The sequence below is a fragment of the Salvelinus fontinalis genome, chromosome 2 (genome assembly GCF_029448725.1).
Source record: "Salvelinus fontinalis isolate EN_2023a chromosome 2, ASM2944872v1, whole genome shotgun sequence".
NCBI classification, from domain to species: domain Eukaryota; kingdom Metazoa; phylum Chordata; class Actinopteri; order Salmoniformes; family Salmonidae; genus Salvelinus; species Salvelinus fontinalis.
Window position 1 is genome coordinate 96,815,908 of NC_074666.1, and position 14,619 is coordinate 96,830,526.

Here is a 14,619-nt window from a genome sequence, read left to right on the forward strand (position 1 = left end):
GATGTAGAAAAAGACGAATGAGGCTGCGGGTGATGACTACAACAACGATGGTGATATTGATGGAGGAATAGATTAATGAGGCTGAGGGTGATGACTACAACAACGATGGTGATATTGATGGAGTAACAGACGAATGAGGCTGAGGGTGATGACTACAACAGCGATGGTGATATTGATGGAGGAATAGATTAATGAGGCTGAGGGTGATGCCTACGTGTCACAACCGTCGTCTTGGAAATGACCGGACAAGGTGCAGCGTGGGAAGCGTACATTTCTTTTTATTAAGAATGTCGCCAACAAAAACAACAAACAACAAACACAACCATGAAGCTTACTAGGGCTTTACAGGACACTAACACAGACAACCACAACTAAGGTGGAAAAACAGGCTGCCTAAGTATGATTCCCAATCAGAGACAACGATAGACAGCTGTCCCTGATTGAGAACCACACCCGGCCAAAACATAGAAACAGAAAACATAGAAATAAAGAAACTAGAATGCCCACCCTAGTCACACCCTGGCCTAACCAAAATAGAGAATAAAACCTCTCTACAGCCAGGGCGTGACAGTATCCCCCCCCCCCCAAAGGTGCGGACTCCGGCCGCAAAACCTGATTCAAAAGGTCCGGGTGGGCATCTACTTCGGTGTGTGTTATGTGTGTGTGTGTGTGTGTGTGTGTGTCCAGTTTGTGTGTGTGTGTGTGTCCAGTGTGTGTGTGTGTGTGTGTGTGTGTGTGTGTGTGTGTGTGTCCAGTGTGTGTGTGTGTGTGTGTGTGTGTGTGTGTGTGTGTGTGTGTGTGTGTCCAGTTTGTGTGTGTGTGTGTGTGTGTGTGTGTGTGTGTGTGTGTGTGTGTCCAGTTTGTGTGTGTGTGTGTGTGTGTGTGTGTGTCCAGTGTGTGTGTCCAGTGTTTGTGTCCAGTGTTTGTGTGTCAGGTTATTATTTACAGGGACAGTGAGGAGTCTTCATAAACCCTAAACCCTGGATAGAGGGTCTCAGTGAATGTGGAGGTGAATGTGTACAGGTGGGTCAGTGTGTCAGAGGAGGCTCTATAGAAGGACAGAGTGCCGGCGGGCCAGTCCAGATACACTCCTACTCTGTGGGTGCTGGAGGAGGGGACGACTATGGTAGTCTGATTATTATTGTGACAGGCAATGTAACTGTTGTCAGAGCAGAACAGACTCCAGGACTTGTCATTGTATCCAAGCCAACAGTCATCACCCTCTCCTCTCCTGCTGATTCCTTTATATGTCACTCCTATAACAGCCCCTCTCCCACTACACTCTACCTCCCAGTAACAGCGCCCAGTCAGACCTTCTCTACACAGCACCTGTCCACAGACCTCAAATCTCTCTGGGTGATCAGGATACGGCTGCTTCTCTCTCCTACATGTCACCTTTCTGTTCTCCTCAGACAGAGAGAGGTGTCTGTTTACTGTGTTTAGGTCCAGTGTGAGATCACAGACATCTGATGGATGAAACCAGACACAATATTAGAAATCATCATCATTCACATTAGAATGTTAACTCACTTTTCACTAATTCATTTAATGTAGATGTTTCTAGGTATCAAAAGGAGAAGTTAAGGTAACTTGAGACTTGTTGAATGATTATATGTTATATTGTATGGTAATATAAAACACACTTATTCCCATTAATTACACACACACACACACACACACACACACACACACACACACACACACACACACACACTGTCAAATCAGCTCTTTGTAAACTTTGGTGTCCCTGATTTCTGCTTCTGTAGAACTACAGCTGATATTTAATATGACCAAGTCAGTAATGATGGTGGTCTTTGACTTTAACTTAACTTGAATTAAGACTTATTCTTAGTTATATTCTTCACAGCAGTCAACACTCACATTTTCTAAGCCCAGGTTTCGTTCTGTTCTCTCCATCATGTTCCACACTGTAGCGGTAAGCAGAAGAACAGACAGTCATTGAGGGATACACCTGAACACACACACACACACACACACACACACACACAGTCAGCATATAACTGGTAAGAATGTTTGTCTTAACCAGCCTGATAAGTCAAACATGTCTGATATGAACATTGACATAAACCCTCTACATACTTGAGTTTCTCCAGTCTGCAGTGTGGATCCTCCAGTCCAGCAGAGAGCAGTCTGACTCCTGAGTCTCCTGGGTGATTGTAGCTCAGGTCCAGCTCTCTCAGGTGTGAGGGGTTTGACCTCAGAGCTGAGACCAGAGAAGCACAGACTTCCTCTGTGACTAGACAGCCTGACAGCCTGCAAAGAGTCAAATCATATTAAAATCACACTGATATTCTTTGGTGGTGATAATGGCAGTATATATTTTTTCAACATAATCAGATACATCAGTGTCCTGAAACCTGCCATATCTATTCATAAATTAATGAATGTATCATTATTATAAATAATCATAATATTACATGCAGATAAAAACATGTATAGTACAAATATTTGAGTAGACTGACCAGACCAGTTTAAAAAGCAGTATCAGTCAAAAGACAGACAGTGAGGTATCAGATTTAGATTGTATTGAGTATACAGTCCACACCATATCTATAATGACAGTGAAGCTAACATTTTAAATGTGACTCTATACTCCAACATTTTGGATTTGAGAATTTAAAAAATGTATGTGACAGTATATAATGTCACTTTTTATTTGAGGATATTTCCCCATTTAGAAAAATGAAATCACTTTATGTTGTTAGGTTGTAAATAATAAGAGTAATAAACTCAGGGACGAGCAGTTAAGCTCAAAATTTCAAGCAGAAATTCGCATCCTGTAGCTCTAACTCCAAAAAGTTCTGGGATACTGTAAAGTCCATGGAGAACAAGAGCACCTCCTCCCAGCTCCCAGCTGAGGCTAGGTAACACGGTCACCACCGATAAATCCGTGATAATCGAAGACTTCAACAAGCATTTCTCAATGGCTGGCCATGCCTTCCTCCTGGCGACTCCAACCTTGGCCAACAGCCCCGCCCCCCCCCCGCTGCTACTCGCCCAAGCCTCCCCAGCTTCTCCTTTACCCAAATCCAGATAGCAGATGTTCTGAAAGAGCTGGAAAACCTGGACCCATACAAATCAGCTGGGCTTGACAATCTGGACCCCCTATTTCTGAAACTGTCCGCCGCCATTGTCGCACCCCCTATTACCAGCCTGTTCAACTCTCCTTCGTATCATCTGAGATCCCCAAGGATTGGAAAGCTGCCGCGGTCATCCCCCTCTTCAAAGGGGGAGACACCCTGGACCCAAACTGTTACAGACCTATATCCATCCTGCCCTGCCTATCTAAGGTCTTCGAAAGCCAAGTCAACAAACAGATCACTGACCATCTCGAATCCCACCGTACCTTCTCCGCTGTGCAATCCGGTTTCCGAGCCGGTCACGGGTGCACCTCAGCCACGCTCAAGGTACTAAACGATATCATAACCGCCATCGATAAAAGACATTACTGTGCAGCCGTCTTCATCGACCTGGCCAAGGCTTTCGACTCTGTCAATCACCATATTCTTATCGGCAGACTCAGTAGCCTCGGTTTTTCTAATGACTGCCTTGCCTGGTTCACCAACTACTTTGCAGACAGAGTTCAGTGTGTCAAATCGGAGGGCATGTTGTCCGGTCCTCTGGCAGTCTCTATGGGGGTACCACAGGGTTCAATTCTCGGGCCGACTCTTTTCTCTGTATACATCAATGATGTTGCTCTTGCTGCGGGCGATTCCCTGATCCACCTCTACGCAGACGACACCATTCTATATACTTCCGGCCCTTCCTTGGACACTGTGCTATCTAACCTCCAAACGAGCTTCAATGCCATACAACACTCCTTCCGTGGCCTCCAACTGCTCTTAAACGCTAGTAAAACCAAATGCATGCTTTTCAACCGTTCGCTGCCTGCACCCGCACGCCCGACTAGCATCACCACCCTGGACGGTTCCGACCTAGAATATGTGGACATCTATAAGTACCTAGGTGTCTGGCTAGACTGCAAACTCTCCTTCCAGACTCATATCAAACATCTCCAATCCAAAATCAAATCAAGAATCGGCTTTCTATTCCGCAACAAAGCCTCCTTCACTCACGCCGCCAAACTTACCCTAGTAAAACTGACTATCCTACCGATCCTCGACTTCGGCGATGTCATCTACAAAATAGCTTCCAACACTCTACTCAGCAAACTGGATGCAGTTTATCACAGTGCCATTCGTTTTGTTACTAAAGCACCTTATACGACCCACCACTGCGACCTGTATGCCCTAGTCGGCTGGCCCTCGCTACATGTTCGTCGTCAGACCCACTGGCTCCAGGTCATCTACAAGGCTATGCTAGGTAAAGTGCCGCCTTATCTCAGTTCACTGGTCACGATGGCTACACCCACCCGCAGCACGCGCTCCAGCAGGTGTATCTCACTGATCATCCCTAAAGCTAAAACCTCATTTGGACGCCTTTCCTTCCAGTTCTCTGCTGCCTGCGACTGGAACGAATTGCAAAAATCTCTGAAGTTGGAGACTTTTATCTCCCTCAACAACTTTAAAAATCTGCTATCCGAGCAGCTAACCGATCGCTGCAGCTGTACATAGTCCATCTGTAAACTACCCACCTCACCCCCCATACTGCTTTTATTTATTTACTTTTCTGCTCTTTTGCACACCAGTATCTCTTCTTGCACATGATCATCTGATGATTTATCACTCCAGTGTTAATCTGCTAAATTGTAATTATTCGATTTATTGCCTACCTCATGCCTTTTGCACACATTGTATATAGATTCTCTTTTTTTCTACCATGTTATTGACTTGTTTATTGTTTACTCCATGTGTAACTCTGTGTTGTCTGTTCACACTGCTATGCTTTATCTTGGCCAGGTCGCAGTTGCAAATGAGAACTTGTTCTCAACTAGCCTACCTGGTTAAATAAAGGTGAAATAAAATAAATAAAATAAAAACCAAGGTGATTCACCCACTGGACCATACATCTGCATAAGACAAAGAACATATTCACACGAGTACCAGTATTTAACCCTTTCTCCTATGCTGAGTCTCCTCCTACACATCTGAACAGCCAATACACATCTGTTGCTAGACAGAAGATGAGTGAAATATGTTCTTCCTCACTACATCTAACCTGACCTCGGCCCACATTCCTTACTCCTCCCTAAATCATGGCTGTCATGGTGACTTGTGCCAGACTGTGTCTCTTCTCCTCCCAGAGGATCCCTGATGGCTAACAATAACATATCCTGACATAATGTAAACATTATACATTACCCTCTCCCTCAGTGACATATCCTGACATAATGTAAACATTATACATGACCCTCTCTCCCTCAGTGACATAACCTGACATAATGTAAACATTATACATTACCCTCTCCCTCAGTGACATAACCTGACATAATGTAAACATTATACATTACCCTCTCTCCCTCAGTGACATAACCTGACATAATGTAAACATTATACATGACCCTCTCTCCCTCAGTGACACAACCTGACATAATGTAAACATTATACATTACCCTCTCCCTCAGTAACATATCCTGACATAATGAAAACGTTATACATTACCCTCTCCCTCAGTGACATATCCTGACATAATGTAAACATTATACATTACCCTCTCCCTCAGTGACATATCCTGACATAATGTAACATTATACATTACCCTCTCCCTCAGTGGCATATCCTGACATAATGTAAACACTATACATTACCCTCTCCCTCAGTGACATATCCTGACATAATGTAAACATTATACATTACCCTCTCCCTCAGTGACATATACTGACATAATGTAAACAACAAAACATGCTAACCTCTCACCATTACCAATAACAGAGGCTACAACAAAACATGCTAACCTCTCACCATTACCAATAACAGAGGCTACAACAAAACATGCTAACCTCTCACCATTACCAATAACAGAGGATACAACAAAACATGCTAACCTCTCACCATTACCAATAAGAGGGGCTAAAACAAAACATGCTAACCTCTCACCATTAACCTCAAATAAAAAGGTGACATTCTGTACTGTCACCTAATATGATACATTCTATCTCAAATCCAAAATGCTGGAGCATAGCACCAAATGTAAAACTAAGATTCACTGTCCAAACATATATGGTGTGGACTATGTGTGTCTGGTAAACACATGTGGATCTGGTGAACAGTTATCACTTGTTGACCAACTATTCTTTGGTGGTGAAAATAGTGGCAGTATATTTTTCAACATATTCAGATTTATCAGTGTCCTGAAACCTGCCATATCTATTCATGAATTAATGAATCTATCATTTTAATAAATGAGCATAATTTTACTTGTAGTGAGAAAAATGTATTGTACAAATATTTGAGTAGACTGACCAGACCAGTTTAAAAAGCAGTATCAGTCAAAAGACAGACAGTGAGGTATCAGATTTAGATTGTATTGAGTACAATACACGGCTGTTCATGTTCAAAGTATAGCTATTTCCATGAGTGTAGTGTATAAGTGACTGCAATTGATAAGATATCAAAGAGTTATATTCTGGAAATTGACACTCTATAAACAACATGTTCCCGTGGTGCCCCGACTTCCTAGTTAATTAAAGTTACATGATTAGTTTAATCGCGTAATTAAATTACAGATAAAGAATGTATTTAATAATATACAGTCTTCACATGTAATGATAGTCAACGCTACGACAGCACCATTTGGCATGTCACCACATGTGGAACTCTCACAGCGACCAAAGAGGACATGGTAAAAACGGACTTCCATGTTAATGTTGTTCTCACATCAATTTAGTTGACCAAGAACCTTTCCGATGTTTGATGACAACAGCCGGGAGCCATTTTCACCCAGGTGAATTCCGTCTTCCACAAAGTAGTCTATTCCAGAAGGAGTCAAAATAGTCGACGAAGGACCCGAGTCCTTGGTCAGATGTATTAATCACTGGTGAAGCAACCAAAGACGGCTAAACACTCAGTCCCACAACGGAGATGGAATTGGGCCCGAGACAATTATATGTTCTGCTAGATTCTGAGCTCTCCAAGAGTTGTAAGAAATTGTCTCTTAGCTTTACAGATTTCACATGATGTCATTAGACTCAATATGCAACACAACTGTTTTCAGAGCAGGTATCTTTCTTGATGGTGGACTTCTGATAACTCCAATATCCTAGCTCCAGGAAAACAAAGTGCACGGGTATTTCGACATCCACCGATCTATGATCCAAATGCTGGAGCATAGCACCACAATGAAAACTGTAAGCTTCACTGTCCAAACACAAATGGTGTGGACTATGTGTTCCTGGTAAACACATATGGATCTGGTGAACAGTTATCACTTATTGACCAACTACAGGAATACTGACCTCAGAGTCTCCAGTTTACAGTGGGGATTCCCCAGTCCAGCAGAGAGCAGCTTCACTCCTGAATCCTTCAGGTCATTGTTACTCAGATCCAGCTCTCTCAGGTGTGAGGGGTTTGACCTCAGAGCTGTGATCAGAGAAGCACAGCCTTCCTCTGTGACTAGACAGCCTGACAGCCTGCAAAGAGTCAAATTATATTAAAATCACACTGCTATCTTTGGTGGTGAAAATAGTGGCAGTATATATTTTTCAACATATTCAGATATATCAATGTCCTGAGACCTGCCATATCTATTCATAAATAAATGAATCTATCATTTCAATAAATGATCATCATTTTACTTGTAGTGAGAAAAATTTATAGTACAAATATTTGAGTAGACTGACCCAGTGTAAAAAGCAGTACCAGTCAAAAGACAGACAGTGAAATATTATATTTAGATTTTGTTGAGTACAATACACAGCTGTTCATGTTCAAAGTATAGGCATTTCCAATAGTGTAGTGTATTCAACTGGATGTACTTGAATCCACTCTGAGTTTCCCGCTCTTGAGCCGTCCCCATCCCCTTTCCTTTGTCTACCAAGCAGTCATATCGGTTTCGTCCGCTAGGGACTTTTTCGTTGCATCATGTAGTAACCAATGTAAGACCTATTGTTTGTGTGGGTTTATGTAATTCTGTGATTGATTAAGTTAGTTAGTAAATAAATATTTAAGCCAATTAGTATATTGCTGATTCATGATCTATGTTAGGGTTTGTGCAGATATCCAAGGATTTGCTACGTTCAGTAATGCAACTGATGAGGTAATACAATTCATTAACAAGTGACTGCAATCGATAAGATATGAACATATCTTAAGAGTTATATTCTGGAAATTGACACTCTATAAACAATATGTTCCCGTGGTGCCCCGACTTCCTAGTTAATTAAAGTTACATGATTAGTTTAATCGCGTAATTAAATTACAGATAAAGAATGTATTTGATAATATACAGTCTTCACATGTAATGATAGTCAACGCTACGACAGCACCATTTGGCATGTCACCACATGTGGAACTCTCACAGCGACCAAAGAGGACATGGTAAAAACGGACTTCCATGTTAATGTTGTTCTCACATCAATTTAGTTGACCAAGAACCTTTCCGATGTTTGATGACAACAGCCGGGAGCCATTTTCACCCAGGTGAATTCCGTCTTCCACAAAGTAGTCTATTCCAGAAGGAGACAAAATAGTCGACGAAGGACCCGAGTCCTTGGTCAGATGCATTAATCACTGGTGAAGAGACCAAAGACGGCTAAACACTCAGTCCCACAACGGAGATGGAATTGGGCCCGAGACAATTATATGTTCTGCTAGATTCTGAGCTCTCCAAGAGTTGTAAGAAATTGTCTCTTAGCTTTACAGATTTCACATGATGTCATTAGACCCAATATGCAACACAGCTGTTTTCAGGAATCTGTTTCTTGATGGTGGACTTCTGATAACTCCAATATCCTAGCTCCGGGAAAACAAAGTGCACGGGTATTTCGACATCCACAGATCTATGATGCAAAATGCTGGAGCATAGCACCACAATGAAAACTGTAAGCTTTACTGTCCAAACACAAATGGTGTAGACTATGTGTGTCTGGTAAACACATGTGGATCTGGTGAACAGTTATCACTTGTTGACCAACTACAGGAATACTGACCTCAGAGTCTCCAGTTTACAGTGGGGATTCCCCAGTCCAGCAGAGAGCAGCTTCACTCCTGAATCCTTCAGGTCATTGTTACTCAGGTCCAGCTCTCTCAGGTGTGAGGGGTTTGACCTCAGAGCTGAGACCAGAGAAGCACAGCCTTCCTCTGTGACTCCACAGCCTGACAGCCTGACAAAGAGATCATCATGACTTCACAAACACACTGTTAATTTAACACCAGTAGTGTAGAAGGACAATGGCAGATGCATTTGGTTTATTCTCTCAAACAACATATAGATTCACCTTCCGTCTCCTAGAATTGTATGGTCATATTGTTATACTAATGTAAACATCAATGCATTTATTCAATATGTTTTAATAATATAATAATACAAATCTTTCTCTAAACTGGATAATGCTTCCTGATGATTAGTTCTTATATGTCATTTTATTTACTCACAGAACAGCTCTGGAGGCTTTGACCACTGGCAGCAGCCTCAGAAGACCTTCCTCTGATCTGGAGTATTTCTTCAGGTCAAACACATCCAGCTCCTTTTCTGAAGTCAGCAACACAAAGACCAGAGCTGACCACTGTGCAGGTGACAGGTTGGGTTTTGAGAGACTTCCTGATCTCAGGTAGCTTTGGATCTCCTCCACTAGAGAATGGTCATTCAGTTCATTCAGACAGTGGAACAGATTGATGCTCCTCTCTGGAGAGGGATTCTCCCTGATCTTCTCCTTTAGGTACTTGACTGTTTCTTCATGGCTCTGTGAGCTGCTTCTTGACTTTGTCAGTAGACCTTGTAAGTGCTTCTGATTGGACTCCAGTGAGAGGCCCAGAAGGAAGCGGAGGAAAAGGTCCAGGTTTCCAGTCTCACTTTGTAAGGCTTTATCCACAGCACTCTTGTAGAAAGTAACTGCAGACTTGTTGTTTGTTTGCAGTTTGTCCATTAGATTCTCATTGTTGTTGATGAATGAGAGGAACACATATACAGCAGCCAGAAACTCCTGAATGCTCAGATGAACAAAGCAGTACACCTTTTCCTGGTACAGCCCACATTCCTCTTTAAATATCTGTGTGCACAATCCTGAGTACACTGAGGCTTCATTGACATCAATGCCAGCCTCTTTCAGGTCTTCTTCATAGAAAATCAGATTGCCATTCACAAGCTGTTGAAAAGCCAGTTTTCCCAGTGACAGAATGCTCTCTTGATTCCAGTGTGGACCTGTCTCTTCTTTCCCAAGATACTTTTCATTCTTCTGTTTGGTATGAAACACCACAAGGTGTGTGTACATCTCAGTCAGAGTTTTGGGCATCTCTTCTCTCTTATGTTTCAGCATGTGTTCAAGGATTGTTGCAGAAATCCAACAGAAGACTGGAATGTGACACATGATGTGGAGGCTCCTTGATGTCTTTATGTGTGAGATGATTCTGCTGGCGAGGTCCTCATCACTGAATCTCTTCCTGAAGTACTCCTCCTTCTGTGGGTCATTGAACCCCTGTACCTCTGTCACCTGGTCAACACACCCTGAAGGGATCTTATTGGCTGCTGCAGGTCGGGTAGTTATCCAAAGGAGAGCAGAGGGAAGCAGATTTCCCTTGATAAGATTTGTCAGCAGAACATCCACTGAGGTTGACTCTGTGACGTCACAACAGATCTTGTTATTCCGGAAGTCTAGGGGCAGTCGGCACTCATCCAGACCATCAAAGATGAACAGAACTTTGTACTTGTCGTAGTTGGAGATTCTTGATTGTTTGGTTTCCATTGAGAAGTGATTGAGAAGTTCAATCAAAGTGTGTTTGTCCCCTTTCATCAAATTCAGCTCCCGGAAAGGGAATGAAAATACAAATTGGACATCCTGATTTGCTTTTCCTTCAGCCCAGTCCAGAATGAACTTCTGCACAGAGACTGTTTTTCCAATGCCAGCGACTCCCTTTGTCAGCACAGTTCTGATTCGTTTGTCTTGTCCAGTTAAGGGTTTGAAGATGTCGTTACATTTGATTGCAGTCTCTGGTCTTGCTTGTTTCCTGGTTGTTGTCTCAATCTGTCTCAGCTCATGTTCATTATTGACCTCTCCTGTTCCACCCTCTGTGATGTAGAGCTCTGTGTAGATCTTATTGAGAAGTGTTGGGTTTCCTTGTTTAGCGATCCCCTCAAATACACATTGAAACTTCTTCTTCAGATTAGATTTGAGTTCACGTTGGCAAATCACAGCAAGCTCATCTGAATGAAGAAATAACACAGAGGATATTATATTACATTTGTTTTAATGCCTACATTATTGTAGGACTGTTATAAAGTTTTACATTATAACAATTTATTCTCTTAACTGACTATATAAATGTGTAAATGTTTTCATAATGCATTACAGACTGGTGTGACTGATTATATTATTATTGGTATTATTGATGGTATTATTAATGTTGTCTCTCTCTCTCTAAATGAATCACCACAACACATCCCTGCTGCTACTTGATGAGGTCACTAGGTGTTGTGTTAAGGCTGCTACAATATCATTGAGTTACACAGCTACTTTAGCTGTACTTTAGCTACAGCTTTTAAATGTTATAAAACAGCATTCAACATGAGGCAGACAGGTCTTACATTTCTCCAGTGTGTCAGCAAGCTCCTTCTGGTTCATTTTCCTCAGGACGTGCAGTGTGATCTTCAGAGCCCCCTCTCTGGCACTGCTCTCCTGCTTCTCATCTTCAGCATCCACCACTTCCTTATCCTGCTTCTGACTCTCAAAGCCTTCTGGGAGTTCTGGACTAAGAATCCTCTTGAACATCTTCAGCTCGTTCTTCACAAATGTCATAATTTTCTCTTCAAGCAACTGAAATAAATCAAGTAAATAAGTTAAGCAAGAAACAAAATGCTTTCTCATTAACACATTAATGAATGATTGACAGATCAACTTTACTTGAGGTAAACAAAAACAAATGTACATAACAGGACCACATACACTGAATATGGAGTCCAGGTCTGTTTGATGACTCTGGGAAGACTGACCACTGAGAATCTCTGACTCTGATCTCTCCTGTTGGTTTCTGTGGACAAAACATGAGATTACATCTCCTCATCCAGGGAGTATACACACACACACACACACACACACACACACACACACACACACACACACCACACACACACACACACACACACTGTAACGGCTGTCAATGTCGTTCTCCTCCTCAGACGAGGAGGAGCATGGATCGGACCAAGATGCGGAGTAGGAGGTATTCATGATTTTAATGGCAAACCAACAAACACTACAAATAAACAAAACAAAACGTGACTAACCTGCAACAGTCCTGTGTGGCCCAAACGCTAACACAGGAAACAAACACCCACAAAACACCAGTGAAACCCTGGCTACCTTAGTATGACTCTCAATCAGAGACAAACGATACACACCTGTCTCTAATTGAGAATCATACCAGGCCGAACACAAAACCCAACATAGAAATAGAAAACATAGACTGCCCACCCAACACTCACGCCCTGACCATCACACACATACAAAACAAGAGAAAACAGGTCAGGAACGTGACATAACCCCCCCCTTAAGGTGCGAACTCCGGGCGCACCAGCACAAAGTCTAGGGGAGGGTCTGGGTGGGCATCTGACCACGGTGGTGGCTCAGGCTCTGGGCGAGGTCCCCACCCCACCATAGTCACTCCCCGCTTCCGTATCCCCCTCCCAATGACCACCCTCCAACTAAATCCACCTAAATGAAGGGGCAGCATCGGGATAAGGGGCAGCACCGGGATAAGGGGCAGCAGCTACGGAATAAGGGGCAGCAGCTCCGGGATGAGGGACTCTGGCAGGTCCTGGCTGAGGGACTCTGGCAGGTCCTGGCTGAGGGACTCTGGCAGGTCCTGGCTGAGGGACTCTGGCAGGTCCTGGCTGAGGGACTCTGGCAGGTCCTGGCTGAGGGACTCTGGCGAATCCTGGCTGGCGGCTGGCTCTGGCGGATCCTGGCTGGCGGCTGGCTCTGGCGGATCCTGGCTGGCGGCTGGCTCTGGCGGATCCTGGCTGGCGGCTGGCTCTGGCGGATCCTGGCTGGCGGCTGGCTCTGGCGGATCCTGGCTGGCGGCTGGCTCTGGCGGATCCTGGCTGGCGGAAGGCTCTGGCGGATCCTGGCTGGCTGGCAGCTCCTGGCTGGACGGCTCTGGCTGGTTCTGGCTGGACGGCTCTGGCTGGTCCTGGCTGGACGGCTCTGGCTGGTCCTGGCTGGACGGCCCTGGCTGGTCCTGGCTGGACGGCTCTGGCAGCTCCTGGCTGGACGGCTCTGGCAGCTCCTGACTGGCTGGCGTCTCTGGCAGCTCCTGACTGGCTGGCGTCTCTGGCAGCTCCTGACTGGCTGGCGTCTCTGGCAGCTCCTGACTGGCTGGCGGCTCTGGCGGCTCCTGACTGACGGGCGGCTCTAGCGGCTCCTGACTGACGGACGGCTCTAACGGCTCGGGACAGACGGGCGGCTCTAATGGCTCGTGGCAGACGGATGGCTCAGATGGCGCTTGGCAGACGGATGGCTCAGACGGCGCTGGGCAGACGGATGGCTCAGACGGCGTTGGGCAGACGGATGGCTCAGACGGCGTTGGGCAGACAGATGGCTCAGACGGCGTTGGGCAGCCGGGCAGTTCAGGCACCGCTGGGCAGACGGCAGACTCTGGCCGGCTGAGACGCACAATAGGCCTGATGCGTGGTGCCGGAACTGGAGGTACCGGGCTGAGGGCACGCACCTCAGGGCGAGTGCGGGGAGGAGGAACAGGGCTCTGGAGATGCCCTGGAAGCCTGGTGCGTGGTGTAGGCACTGGTGGTACTGGGCTGGGGCGGGAAGGTGGCGCCGGATATGCCGGACCGTGAAGGAGGACACGCGCTCTTGAGCACCGAGCCTCTCCAACCTTACCAGGTTGAATGGTCCCCTTAGCCCTACCAGTGCGGCGAGGTGGAATAGCCCGCACTGGGCTATGCAGGCGAACCGGGGACACCACCTGTAAGGCTGGTGCCATGTACGCCGGCCCGAGGAGACGTACTGGAGGCCAGATACGTTGGGCCGGCTTCATGACATCCGGCTCGATGCCCAACCTAGCCCTCCCAGTGCGGCAAGGTGGAATAGCCCGCACTGGGCTAAGCACGCGTACTGGGGACACCGTGCGCTTTACCGCATAACACGGTGTCTGACCAGTACGACGCCCTCTCACTCCACGGTAAGCCCGGGGAGTTGGCTCAGGTATCCAACCCGGCTTCGCCACCCTCCCCTTTAGCCCCCTCCCAAGAAATTTTTGGGTGAGCCTCTCGGGTTTCCAGCCACTCTGCCTTGCAAGCGCCTCATAATGCCGCCTCTCCGCTTTCGCTGCCTCCAGCTCCGCTTTGGGGCGGCGACACTCCACTGGCTGTGCCCAGGGTCCTTTACCGTCTAGGATCTCCTCCCAAGTCCATTCCTCTTCTCTCCATTGCTTTGGTTCTTGCCGTCCTTCTCCAATCCGCTTGGTCCTGGTTTGGTGGGTGTTTCTGTAACGGCTGTCAATGTCGTTCTCCTCCTCAGACGAGGAGGAGCATGGA

At 45.4% G+C, this 14,619-nt stretch overlaps 1 protein-coding gene across 1 annotated transcript in view; it reads right to left on the bottom strand.

The window, feature by feature from the left end:
* Positions 1–925: 925 nt before the first annotated feature.
* The window catches only part of LOC129868503 (NLR family CARD domain-containing protein 3-like), a 34,278-nt gene continuing 20,584 nt past the window's right edge, over positions 926–14,619 (bottom strand). The window contains exons 4-11 of the mRNA XM_055942550.1: positions 12,017–12,101; positions 11,659–11,887; positions 9,513–11,277; positions 9,068–9,241; positions 7,376–7,549; positions 2,101–2,274; positions 1,882–1,928; positions 926–1,466 (exon numbers count right to left, since the gene is read on the bottom strand). Of these exons, the coding sequence (XP_055798525.1) occupies positions 943–1,466; positions 1,882–1,928; positions 2,101–2,274; positions 7,376–7,549; positions 9,068–9,241; positions 9,513–11,277; positions 11,659–11,887; positions 12,017–12,101 (3,172 nt within the window). The 3' untranslated portion in view covers positions 926–942. The remainder of the gene's footprint in view (positions 1,467–1,881; positions 1,929–2,100; positions 2,275–7,375; positions 7,550–9,067; positions 9,242–9,512; positions 11,278–11,658; positions 11,888–12,016; positions 12,102–14,619) is intronic.